Here is a 12,809-nt window from a genome sequence, read left to right as displayed (position 1 = left end):
ACAGAAAGTGGAAGGTATACACTTATACATGATCAAAAGTGAAAAATAACTATGCAGCTAGGAACTTCAAACAGACTCAGACTCTCCCATGAGTGACTGTGTACATCCAAGAAGCCCCCGAAGTCAAAGATACATGGCAGGTTATAATTCCCTGATAATTCAGATTTTTCTGACTATGCTAGACACAGTTAATAACAAACCTGGGGGGTTATAAATTAACAATATTTTTTTTAAACTAAGATGTCTGAAAATTATCAACGGGCTTAAGGAAGGAGCTTGCCAAGGAACATTTGTGTGTGTGTGTGTGTGTGTGTACGCGCGCGCACGCGTCTGTGTGTATCTTCTACACGATGGTTTCCTGAAACTACAAAGGACAACAAAAAAAAGAGAGCTCAGGAAATGGTGAAATTATGTAAGTAGTAACACTGGAGACTTTTTTGTAGAGAAAAGGTTTAAACTAGCTGGATAATACCAATTTTTACAAGAGAGGACTTGAATTACATACATATATACACACGCACACATACCTTCCTGGAGGAACTAGCAAAACCAGAAGACAGAAAACTCTGAACACGTCGAGTGTATCCACCCATAAACACTGATCTCTAAAGGACAATCTCACATAATTCTGTAAATGTCAAAGACTACACACTAAAGAAATGGAGAAATGCTCCAAGTCAATAACTGCCACAACTTGAAAATTAACAAATGACCGTAGTGACCTTTGAAAATCAAAAGGTCTTAAACATTAAATTCCAGTGACGACATAAAAACTAGCTTCAAAACAAAAAGGGCTGAAGTGAAACTCCTCTTAAACTTCAGAAGTGAAGTGTCTATGAACTCAGATGTTAGAAAGAACATTGCATGAACCAGGAGGGTTTTTTGTTGAAGCGCTGAATTCATAACTGTATAAACAATGGACAATACCTCATTTCTCAAGTATAATTAAACAGCTTATATAAAGGAAGATCAAATGTCTTCCTCTGAAGTACTGACTTTGTGGTTTACAAAAAGCAAAACTCACTATTTCAACTACTCTGAGACCACAGCATAACAAAGGAAACCGCCTGGCATGCGAGAAACAGCTGCAAGCCCCTGATAATCCCCCAACAAACTGTATATACCTGCTCAGAGACTTCTTTCAAACAATCTACTTGGGTTTTGTGTGTGTGTGTGTGTGTGTGTGTGTGTGTGTGTGTGTGTGTGTGTGTGTTAAGATTTTTTATTTATTTATTTGAAAGAGAGAGAGCAAGCAAGAGCACAAGAGCAGGGGGAAGGAGAAGTTGACTCCCCGGGGCTGGATCCCAGATCTTGGGATCATGACCTAAGCCACCCAGGGGCCCCAGTTTTTTGTTTGCTTTTGATCCAGGCTTAATAGATCTTTATCTCTTTGCTGCCTGATAACCCAGAGGTGGTCAATAAATATTTCCTATATGGATTAATGAATGTAACGATGGGAATCCTAAACTTTTATCAGCAATCCTTGTGAGTTTCCAGAACAGAATGCCACCCTAAAAAGGATTACCAGATTATCAACAAATAAGATTCCTTGGAAAATCTTTTGATAAGTGACTCTCAATGATACTTTATACCCTAAGTCTTCATGGAAGAAGCACAAAACAGCCCGACTGATGATTCAGCTCTCAGCTCGGACTTCCCCGGGTCCTAGGTAGTTTCATTGCTTGCTCATAAAAGAACAGGCCTGGCCAACACAGCCTCCGTGGACCAAACACCGGCAGATGCTCCTCTCCTAAGTCAGACGGCCACGTGGACAGCCAACCATCCCAGAAATGCCCTCTACATCCTCCACCACACTATTATTATCTAATGCCAGCTCACTTTAAAAAATCATAATCTCCTACGTAACCCATCAACTTGAATCTCTAATCACTCAGTCACACACAAATGTCAAGCTCATGAATGCAAAGAGCATTTCCTGCACTGAGATTACTATCCCTTGCTGGAAACACATGCCAACTGAATCTCTGAAAAGACACCTGTATCTCTCCAAACACAAACAAGGGTGTTTATGAAATAGTTACTCACAGATTTGGCTAATTCTCAAGCCTCTTTCTCCTATCTTAGAACTCTTGTAAGGTTCATTTTATTTATGTACACCTATCCCTCTTTCCATTCAGATTTTGATATGGTTACAACAAATGTGTAAGATAAATTGGTAACTTTTTAATGATAGTAAAATTCATATGTTGCCCCTCCCCAAATTCCTACATTGAAGTACTAAGTCCCAGGACCTCAGAATGTGTGACTTTATTTGGAGACAGGGCCTTTAAAGAGGTAATTAAGGTAAAATAAGGTCATAGAGGTGGGCCCTAATTCAATATAACTGGTGTCCTTATAGGAGATAAGGACACAGAGAGGTACAGAGGGAAAACCATGTGAAGACATAGGAAGGAGAGAGCCATCTACACAAGCCAAGGAGAGAGGCCTCAAAGAAACAACCCTGCTGACACCCTGATCTTAGACTTCTAGCCTCCAGAAAACTGGGAGAAAATACATTTCTGTTGTTTAAATCACCCAGTCTGTGAAACTGATATGGTAATTCTAATAAATGCAAGTAATAAAGTTAATCTAATGCAGATTAAGTACTTGACTAGTTATGATGAGCAGGAAAGTACCAGTCATTCAAGAATTCAGCCCTGCAATGCTCTTCTCTTGCACATTTAATAAATTTCTTAAAATCCAAAAGGTGCAGGAATGAGCTGGACCAAAAAGTAAAAAGGTTTACGCTTTTGCCCAAGATTATGTAACACAAGGCAAGGTAGAAACAAAACTCAATTCCTAATCCTCTTTTCAATTAAACCGAGACCTCGGAGAAACAATGAATATATTTCAGAAAGAAATATAACCAGTGTACATTTGTAACTGGATCACTATGGTGCTGTAGCAAATACTTGGTAACATACACAGTCCCTGTGAAACAGGGGTACTTCCAGAGCGGCATCAGAGGAAGCAGTTAAGAGCATGGACTTTGGACCAGACCACCTGGTTTAAAATCCCAGCTCTGCCACTTACTAACAGTGGAACCTCCTGCAATCACTTAAAACTCTTTGTGCCTCAGTTTTATCACCTGTAAAATAGAGATACAGAAGTAACCACCTCATAGGATTGTTGTGAGGATCGAAAGAGTCGTAATAAGCTGAACCACACGAAATTACCATTTTTATAGGTCAATTACATGTGGTTCACCAGGAGACAGGGGAAGCACTTTTTGAAAACGGTCCCTGGCATCCAGTAGGTGCCGTATGTGTAAGAATCATTATTATTTCCGTCTCAGCACACTACAGTAGGGTGAATTATGAGTCCATCCCAACCAGCTATTCGCCTTCTGCAATGTTTGTGTACTTCAAACAAACCCCAAGTGTGCAGCCCAGGCTGCCAATTCCTTCCCTTCACCTCTCCTTTGCCCCACACTCCCACACACTGAACACTTCCTACTTTAGTGCTCATTCTGCCGCAGGAAGTCAGAGGTCTCTGTGAAATAGAAGCTAACTACACTGCACCTCAGAGAAGCATGACTCCCTTGATCTCTGCTATTTTTCTCCAGATGTGGCAGAGTGACACAAGACCCTGGTGTCCACAGAGCAAATCAATGATATAACTAAAACCAACGCAGGAGTTCAGACTTTCTAGGATCAGCCACCTCCCGGATCTTGACTTAAAACAATTCCAGGCAGCAGCAGGATCTGGAGCTGATGCAAAACAATAGAGCCCTGAAAAGGGCCCAGTCTGGTCAGGTCGTGACCCAGACCCTAGAGCAAAGAAGGAAACACATAGAACTGTGTCTCAACTCTTCTGGGCCATCAATTTGCCCTTCTTGAAAATATCCTCTTATTTCCTTATCCACCTCCCAATGTCAGGCTTGAAAAGCTGAAGAGGATGTATGGAAAACTAGGAAGGCAGGGGGGCATCAGGAATGAAAGATGTCATCCTCATCCTAGAGTGGGGACACTACCCGGAAAATCTTCCTAAATGCTTATCCTGCATGAAGCCCTCCCTTGCTGGACCTTCAACCTTTCTCGGCACGCCTCCAGCCTTAGGCACAGAGCTTTTCCCCTCAACAGATCCTCCCCACTGCACCCCTCAAGTGGGACCCCCTCCCTTAGGAAGTCCACCCAGCCTTCCTCTGCTTGTTCCTGACCCATATCTTAGACCCCTCTAGGTTCTCATCCTGCTTCAGCATGCCCCCTACCTCAATGAATCGTTCCTAGCATGGCATCCCCCCAGGCGCCCCCGCCCTCAGCAGGTGCTCTCCTTAACTTGTCCCCACGTCCCTCAGCAGCTGCTCCCTTCAGCAGTGCTCCCGTCTACCAGGATGTCCCCCCGCAGCAAGTGCTCTCCCCAACCAGCCCCACGTTTATCCCGCTGGGCGCGTGCTCCCCTCTGCCGGACCCCCTCCCGGCGGAGATTCCCCCACTCAGCAGGTGCCAGGATCGCCTCGCCCCGCAGGTCCATCCCTCCGGGGGCGCACCCGGTGCCTCTCCTCCGCCAGTTCCCGCCTTTCCCTCTCCCCACCCCCTGCCCCTCAGCCAGCGGCCCCTCACCGGCGCGGCGGGTTCCTCAGCTGCACCGTCTCCATGGCGCTGCCGGCAGCCGCCCAGACCCGCTCACTGCTCCATCCTCCCCCGGGACCTCCCCGAGCCCGCCCCGCAGACCCTCCCACACTTCCGCTTTCCGCCCCCACCGGAAGCGGCGCGCAGCGCGCGAGCGGGGCGGAGCGGCGAGGACCCGGCCCGGACCACGTGGTGCGGAGACTGAGTCACGTGGCGCGCGGGGCGGGGCCGCGGATCCCGGAGCGTCCTCCGTAGAGCTCGAGTGCGTCGGCGACGCCGTGTCCGTGTGGGGCGGTTCGGCCGGGACAGTGGGACTCGGGCCGGGAGCTCGTCTCCGCTTCGGCCCGGCCCTCGTTCCTCGGACCGCGATACTGAGGGTTCTTGCGAAGCGCCGTCGGTTCTTAACCGGCCAAGTTCTACGCGATTTCGGGGAAGCGCTGCTCCGAGGTATTTGTGGGTTCCTACCGCTCCTAGCCGGTTGGATTCTTGTTCCAGACGGAGGCCGGACCGCCCTTGGATGTCACAGAGCATCAGGCTGCAAATTGCTCACCCTCTTTTCTTAAGGGCCTCTCACCTTTGAGTTAGTTTGCGGACAGAAAGATAGCTAGCTAACCGTGATTAAGCTCTTGCCATGTGCTTACTTACCTATATATTGTCTCATTTAATCCTCTTAGGAAACCTGTAACGTTATCCCCAATTTTATGTATTATTTGTCCTGCTTTTCCCAAAGGTATGCCATCCATGAAATTAACACCTGAGCAACCACCTTTCAGGACCACCCAGGTATAGCACCCCATGTGCTAAAATAGGGGTAACCGATCCGTTCCCCTTACACAGGAGGAACACATTTACAGAGAATCTATGGGCCAGGCACAGTCCTAGGCTGTCTCTTAATCGTCAAACAACCCTATGAAGTAGAAGTTATTATCCCCATTTTACAGGTGAGGAAGCTGAGACTCACATAGACACAGCTAGTGAGAGAAAAGTTTTTAACCCAAGATGGGCTGGACTCCACAGAATGCATGTTTTATTTGCCTCTTTGCCCTACTACAAATCTGTACAAATGGCAGTAGGAGCCCTGAGGTAGTAAAGATCAAAAGTTCCTATACAAAGTTTAGGAAGCCATCACAGGTCCCTATTACAAAAAGTCAGCCCTCTATCCTCTGAAATCCCCTGGTACTTTTCCTGTACTTCTCCTAAAGCACACTCCTCGTTTGACCTTATGTTCAGGCCCCGCTGCACGCACACACACACACACACACACACACACACACACACACCCCTATAAATGAGGTACTTGGAAAACATTTTTAAAAATAAATGTCAATTTACCAGTACACAATGTCAAACATCCCTCCTTTATCCCCTTCCTGGGATTTTTCCAAAAGGTAGACTGACATTAGGATTGCCCCGTCTTTCAGTAGAATGTCCAGTCCAGCACTGCCCCAAAGAAATTTCTGTGATGGTGGAAATGTTCTATATATGTGCTGTCCAAAACCATTGCCAGTAGACAGACACATGTGGCTGCTGAGCACTTTAAATGTGACTAGTATGACTGACAAACTGAATTTTAAATTATATTTAATATAACTAAGGGGCACCTGGGTGGCTCAGTTGGTTAAGCGACTGCCTTCGGCTCAGGTCATGATCCCAGGGTCCTGGGATCAAGTCCCGCATTGGGCTCCCTGCTCAACGGGGAGCCTGCTTCTCCCTCTTCCTCTCCCCGCAACTCATTCTTGTTCTCTCTCTCTCTCTGTCTCTCAAATAAATAAATAAAAATCTTTAAAAATGAATAAGTAAATAACAAACCTTAGCGAACCATAATATGATAATAGCTTAAGAGAAAGAACCAATGGGGCGCCTAGGTGGCTCAGTCGGTTGAGCATCCGACTTGTGATTTTGGTTCAGGTCATGATCTCAGGGTTGTGAGATTCTGCGTCTGGCTCCGTGCCCAGTGGAGAGTCCGCTTGAGATTCTTTCTCCCTTTCTCTCTGCCCCTCTCGCCGCGTGTGCACACACTTTCTTTCTCTCTCACTCAAAAATAAATAAAATCTTTAAAAAAGAGAGAACCAATGAGCAGCGTTACTCATATTTCATTCTGTGCCTACTGAGCTACACATGCCTGGCACTGTACTAGGCTCTGGCTATGTACTAGTACTCAGGACATAGATGAGTTCTAGCTTTTTTTTTGTAATTTACAGTGTAGAAGACATAGTTGCTAGAGAGGTAATTAATGTAGTGATAAATTATATAAAACTGTAATATGAGAACCTAACCGAGGCTAGTAGGATCAGGAAAACTCTGAGAAGGTCAGAACAGTCATTCATTCATTCAGTCATTCATTCATTCATTCATTCAACAAATACATATCTAGTATCTGCTCTGGGCCAAGCACAGTACTAGGTGCAAAGCAGTGAGCAAAATAAAGTTTCTGCCCTCGTGGATCTTACATTCAGGTGGGAAAGGCAATAAACAAAGCAAGAAAAACCATATAGACCAAAAAAACCATGTGACCGAATTGAGACTAAGTCACACTAATATTTTTAAAGAGCATTTAAGGCAGACGGAACAACAAGGGCAAAGGCTTGTGTTGGAAGAGCAGCTAGAAGTTGGCATGTTTGGAGCAGAATGAATAAGGAACAGGAGGAGATGAGGTAGGAACTGTGGCCGGAGTCACACTGAATAAGGGCAATGTAAAGATGCAAAAAATTGCAAAGAGTTAGTTCAGTGTACCAGTTAACTATCACTATGTAAAAAACCACCCCAAAGCCCAATGGTTTCTAAGTAATCATTTTCCAGTTTTTGGTTATTACAAATAAAACTTACAATCATTTATGTACACGTTTATATGGACATACATATAGGCATACCTACATTTCATTTCTCTTATAAGCACGCAGGTGAGAAATAGCTGGGTCATATAGAAGATACTTGGTTAATGTATTAAGAAACTGTTTTTCAGGGTGATTATACTATTTTACATTTCCACCAACAGTGTATGGGAATTTCAATAGCTCTATGTCATCTACACTGGTATGATTGGTCTTTGCAATTTTAGCCGATCTAATAGTGTGTAGTGGTACCTCACTGCGTTGCCTTTCTTTTTTTAAAGATTTTATTTATTTATTTATTTATTTATTTATTTATTTGGGGGGGGGCATAAGCAAGGAGGGAGAGGGAGAGGGAGAGGGAGAAGCAGACTCCCTGCTGAGCATGGAGCCTGATACGAGGCTTGATCCCAGGACCCTGAGATCAGGACCTGAGCTGAAGGCAGACACTTAACCTACTGAGCCACCAGGCTCCCCTCTCACTGTGTTTCTCATTTGTATTTTTTCTACTGGCTAATGAGGTTGAGCATCTTTTCAAGTGCTTGTCATCTGTATATTTTCTGAACTATCTGTTCAAGTCTTTTGTCCTTCGTAAAATTGCACTGTTTCCTTGTTACTGAGTTTTTAGTGTTTTTTAATATTCTGGATGCATGTCCTTTATCAGATATGTGATTTACAAGCATTTTTCTGGGGCTTGTATTTTCATTCTCTTAACAGTCTCATTTAAAGAACAGAAACTTTAATTTTTAAGTATAGTTTATCCACTTTTTTTCTGAGTCATACTTTTGATGTCATACCTAAGAAGTCTTAGGGGAAGAGACCAACCCTGCAAGCTCACTTCCCAGGTTCCCATGTCAGCTGACCTTTGGCCAGTTTCAGCCAGCACTGGCAGGAGATGGAGGGCAGAACTAAGAGAGAAGCCAGTCTTTCTCTCTCTTCTTTGCTTCTGATCAAGTATCCAACAGTAACTTTGTCTTCAGCTCCTCCTAGAGCATCCTTACTTGGCTCCAGCTTCTACTCTACTGCAGCTTCTGAACTCTGTAAATATCACTGATGAAGGAGCAAAGGCAAACTGAGGGCAAAGCACAAGCTAACACTCCACAACTCCCCCACCCCACCTTGTGGGATATGTGTGACATTCCTCAGGCACTTCTGGCTGCCCTAGAACAAAGGAAAGGAAAAAAAAAAAGGTTAACTGGGGGCGCCTGGGTGGCTCAGTCGTTAAGCGTCTGCCTTCGGCTTAGGTCATGATCCCAGGGTCCTGGGATCGAGCCCCGCATCAGGCTCCCTGCTCCGCGGGAGGCCTGCTTCACCCTCTCCCACTCCCTCTGCTTGAGTTCCCTCTCTCACTGTGTCTCCCTCTGTCAAATAAATAAATAAAATCTTAAAAAAAAAAAAAAAGGTTAACCGATGGCGATCGCAGTCATGCCGGATGCAGGACACAAGTCTCCTTCAGTTTGCAACTGTCTTAATGATTTATAAGGAAAAAAGCAATTTCCGATTGGAGGGGGAGATGAACCATGAGAGACGATGGACTCTGAAAAACAAACTGAGGGTTCTAGGGGGGAGGAGGGAGGGGGGATGGGTTAGCCTGGTGATGGGTATTAAGGAGGGCACGTTCTGCTTGGAGCACTGGGTGTTATGCACAAACAATGAATCATGGAACACTACATCAAAAAAACTAATGATGTAATGTATGGTGATTAACATAACAATAAAAATTTAAAGAACAACAACAACAAAAATTTCCAGAAACCTATAGACTCAATTTCCTGGAGCCCTAACATCACCCTCCTCTCCATAGGATAGAAAATCTTTAATCAGTCACTCCTCATAACCCCAGTGCAGCTCTTTCTACCCCTGGGTCCTGCCTCCGTGCTTTAATAAAACCTACCTTTTTGCCCCAAAGATGTCTCAAGAATTCTTTCTTGGCCGTTGGCTCCAAACCCCAACACTCCAAGCCATATCATCACCATTTCCTTTTTATATTCAAGTCCTGGGCCTAGTAGTCATTTCCTGCTGCTGCTGGCCTTTGGGCTCCCTCACCGTTCTCTGTTGGCTTCTTGACTCCTCTGTCACCTCTGACACCCAATTCCCTGAACTAACTTCTTATTTCAAATCCCTTCCATAAGACATCTTACTCAGTGTTTTCAGATTAGATCATGATTGATACACCTGAACTGAAAAGCATCCAGAACTGTAAATTGACAAATTATGATGCTGTCTATACTTCTTTCCCCAAGACTAATTGGTTCATTATTTGCAGTCAGCATATAAAAGTATTGGCTGTGCCTGGCTCAGTTAAATGAAATGTAAGGTTGTCCTGACTCTTTTTTTTTTTCCTTAGATTTTATTTATTTATTTGCTAGAGAGAGCGTGGGCGAGAGAGTGAGCAAGAGCACGAGCAGGGGGAGCTGCAGGCAGAGGGAGAAGCAGGCTCCCTGCTGAGCAAGGAGCCCGATGTGGGACTCGATCCCAGGACCCTGGGATCATGACCTGAGCTGAAGGCAGCCGCTTAACCGACTGAGCCACCCAGGCGCCCCAGAGTGTCCTGATTCTAACATCTTTACTCACCAGCGTCTCTCAACCAACGAAGGCAGAGATATTATTTAAAGAAACTACCAATTAACCCTGAAAAGAAGTGTTTAAACAACAAAAAGATTACTATCCAATAATAATGTCTGTGCATATTATCTCATTCAGGAGACTACAGCTATAATATCTATTCCTTCCCCATTAAAGCTGAATACAAATTAAATATGGCTTTAATGAGATGGTTAACTCAGAGAGATGAAATCTTAATAAATATCAAAAAGTTATTTCCTGCCCCAAAAAGAGAACCCAAATTTCCATCAGCTGATAAATGTATAAATAAAATGGACACCCAAAATGTATACAATGGAAAATTATTCAGCAATAAAAAGGAATGAAGTTCTGATACATGGCTACACCATGGATGACCATGGAAAACACTGTGCTATGTCAAAGAAGCCAATCACAAAGAATCGTGTATCATATGATTCCATGTACCTGAAAAGTCCAAAATAGGCACATCCATCAGAAGGTAGATTAGTGGTTGCTTTGGGCTTGGGCTTGGGGATGGGGGAGACGGGGTAGGTGAATTGGGCCTGATGACTAAAAGATGTGGGGTTTCATGTTGGGGTAATGACAATACTGTAACATTGATTGTGGTGATTGTACAACACTGACTATAATAAAAACCACTGAACTGTACACAACTTTAAATGGGTGAATTTTATGCTAGCGAATTATTTTTCAATAAAGTTATTTTTAAAAAATCACCTCCTCCTAGAAGACTTCCTCTCTGCCCGGACTCCCCAGTATATCCCTCCCCTAAATTCTTTCAGTTCTGCTTTTATCAGCTCTGCATTTATGGGAAGCATTGTGGGAAGGGCTTACCATTTATCAGTTGCTGTGTTAAGAAACCATTCCCAAAACTTAGTGGCATAAAACATTTTTTTTCTCTCGCTCATAAATCTACAGTTTGAGCATGGTTCCACAGGGAAGGCTCATCTCTTTTCCATGGTGTCAGTCAGGGTCAGTCACCATTTGGATGAATTCTTACCCAAAATGCCTCACTCACATGGCTGACAAGTTGGTGCTGGCTGTTGGCTGGGAGCTCACTTGGCGCTGGGGGTAGAGGGGACTTCTCTGTTTTGGTTAAAATAAATATGGGTAAAGGCTAGGTTCTGAAGGATATTTGTGAAAGGGAGCCAGGTGGAAGCTGCGGTGCCTTTTAATGGCATAGTCTTGGGAGGTAGATAATGTCCCTTATACTGTTGAGGGGACCCCAAAGTCCTGTGCAGTTTCAAAGAGAGCTGAAGACTGGAAATTATTGTTTTGGTCATTTTTGGAAAATACAGCTTGACACAGGTGTACTTGTCTGGTGTACCATTTAGAATATATCCACCTCCAAGCAACAGAAAAAAAAAAAAAAAAACAACTAAATGGTGGCTTAAGGCCCCATGGCATTTGTTGTTTTTATTAATAAGTAGCCCAGAAGTCAGTCCGCCCAGGTTTGATTCAGGGGCTCACCAATGTCAATTTCATCTTTCCCCTCCCCCGCCCCAGGACATTGGTTTTTCATACCTGCGCTTACTGCCTCACAATTGCAAAATGACTACCACATGTCCAGTTGGATATCCTTAATCCAACAGTACCCAAATCATAAAGAGAGCAAAAGAAGCTATTTCGCAGTCCTGTACCTCTTATCTGGGAGGAAAAACTTTCTCATAAGGACCCAGCAGACATCCTGTAACTCACTGGGGCAAACCACGGGCATGTCCACCCCTGACCAATCACTGGCAAAAGAGAGTGAGATTATTGTGATTGGTTTAAAGAAATCCTGATTCATTCCCTGGACCAGGAGAATTCAGACTTCTGGAAGCAAAGATGGAAGCTGTTGAGTAGATAACCAGCAGTGTATGTGCCTGGTCGGGTTTCCCCACCACACTAAGTGTTCATTCTTTCCTTGTGTGGGGCCCGTGCTGGACTGAGGGGATTCAGATGGAACAGCAACTCAGAAAGTTTATAGTCTGGTTGGGTTGGGTTTACACAAATAATTATAACTAAATCCCTGAGGGCAGAGACCAGGTGTTTGTCAACAGACCTTTAGAACGGCATGTTTGGTGCCAGCTCCGATTAGGTCTCGTGGAGACAAAAATAAAGACCTATTTCCTGCCTTTAAAGACCTCACAGTCTTTGAGAAAAACTATAAACTGACAATCACAGAGTGATAAGTGCCAAATGAGGGATAAACCTTGGGAGCAATAGGAGCAGAGGAGGGACAAGGTGAAAGACGTGAGGAGTCCAGAAAGGCTCTCAGAAAGGATGGTTGAGTTGATTATAGGTGGAGTCAGGATCAGGCAAGAGGAAGTGTTTGGAAAAGAACTGCAGGAGGGGGGCACATAAGCCAAGGTCAGGAAGCAAGAGAAACAGCTTCATGTTGCGCTGGAGACAACAAGCAATTAAAAACACTGGCACATCAACCGGGACATAGAGTTAAGTCAAAGGACGCTGAAGATAAGCTAAAGTTTCCCTCTGCGAAAGATCCTCATGAACCTATCAGTGCATTCATTTATTAAATCAACATCTACAGAGCAGTAGGTACCAGTTCATTTCCAGCCTCAGTACCTTTGCACTTGCTATCTCTCGGTCTGGAATAGCACTCCCCAAATCTTCTCAGGTTTCTTCAGCTCAATTAGTCCCTCAGAGACGCCTACCCCATCCCACCCCCCTTATCTAAAATAGTCCCCATGTGGTCACTTTCCATTACATCACTGTTCTGTTTTCCGTCTAGCATTAATCACATTATGAGATTATCGTCTTCGTTTGCTCAGGAGTTAACAGCCTGTCGGTGACCACCAGAATGTAAGCTCCTTGCGAGCAG

General features: G+C 44.4%; 1 protein-coding gene across 4 annotated transcripts in view; it reads right to left on the bottom strand.

The window, feature by feature from the left end:
• Positions 1–4,699, bottom strand: part of STK4 (serine/threonine kinase 4) — a 92,112-nt gene extending 87,413 nt beyond the window's left edge. For all 4 annotated transcript variants that reach the window (XM_027621448.2, XM_027621450.1, XM_027621451.1 and 1 more), the window contains exon 1: positions 4,563–4,699. In XM_027621448.2, coding sequence (XP_027477249.1) covers positions 4,563–4,597 — 35 coding nt within the window. In that variant the 5' untranslated portion in view covers positions 4,598–4,699. The remainder of the gene's footprint in view (positions 1–4,562) is intronic.
• Between the last annotated feature and the right edge of the window lie 8,110 nt (positions 4,700–12,809).

This window comes from Zalophus californianus, chromosome 8 (assembly GCF_009762305.2).
Source record: "Zalophus californianus isolate mZalCal1 chromosome 8, mZalCal1.pri.v2, whole genome shotgun sequence".
In the NCBI taxonomy this organism is placed as follows: domain Eukaryota; kingdom Metazoa; phylum Chordata; class Mammalia; order Carnivora; family Otariidae; genus Zalophus; species Zalophus californianus.
Note: the sequence above shows the minus strand (reverse complement) of the source record. Positions and strands in the feature narration are given on the sequence as shown.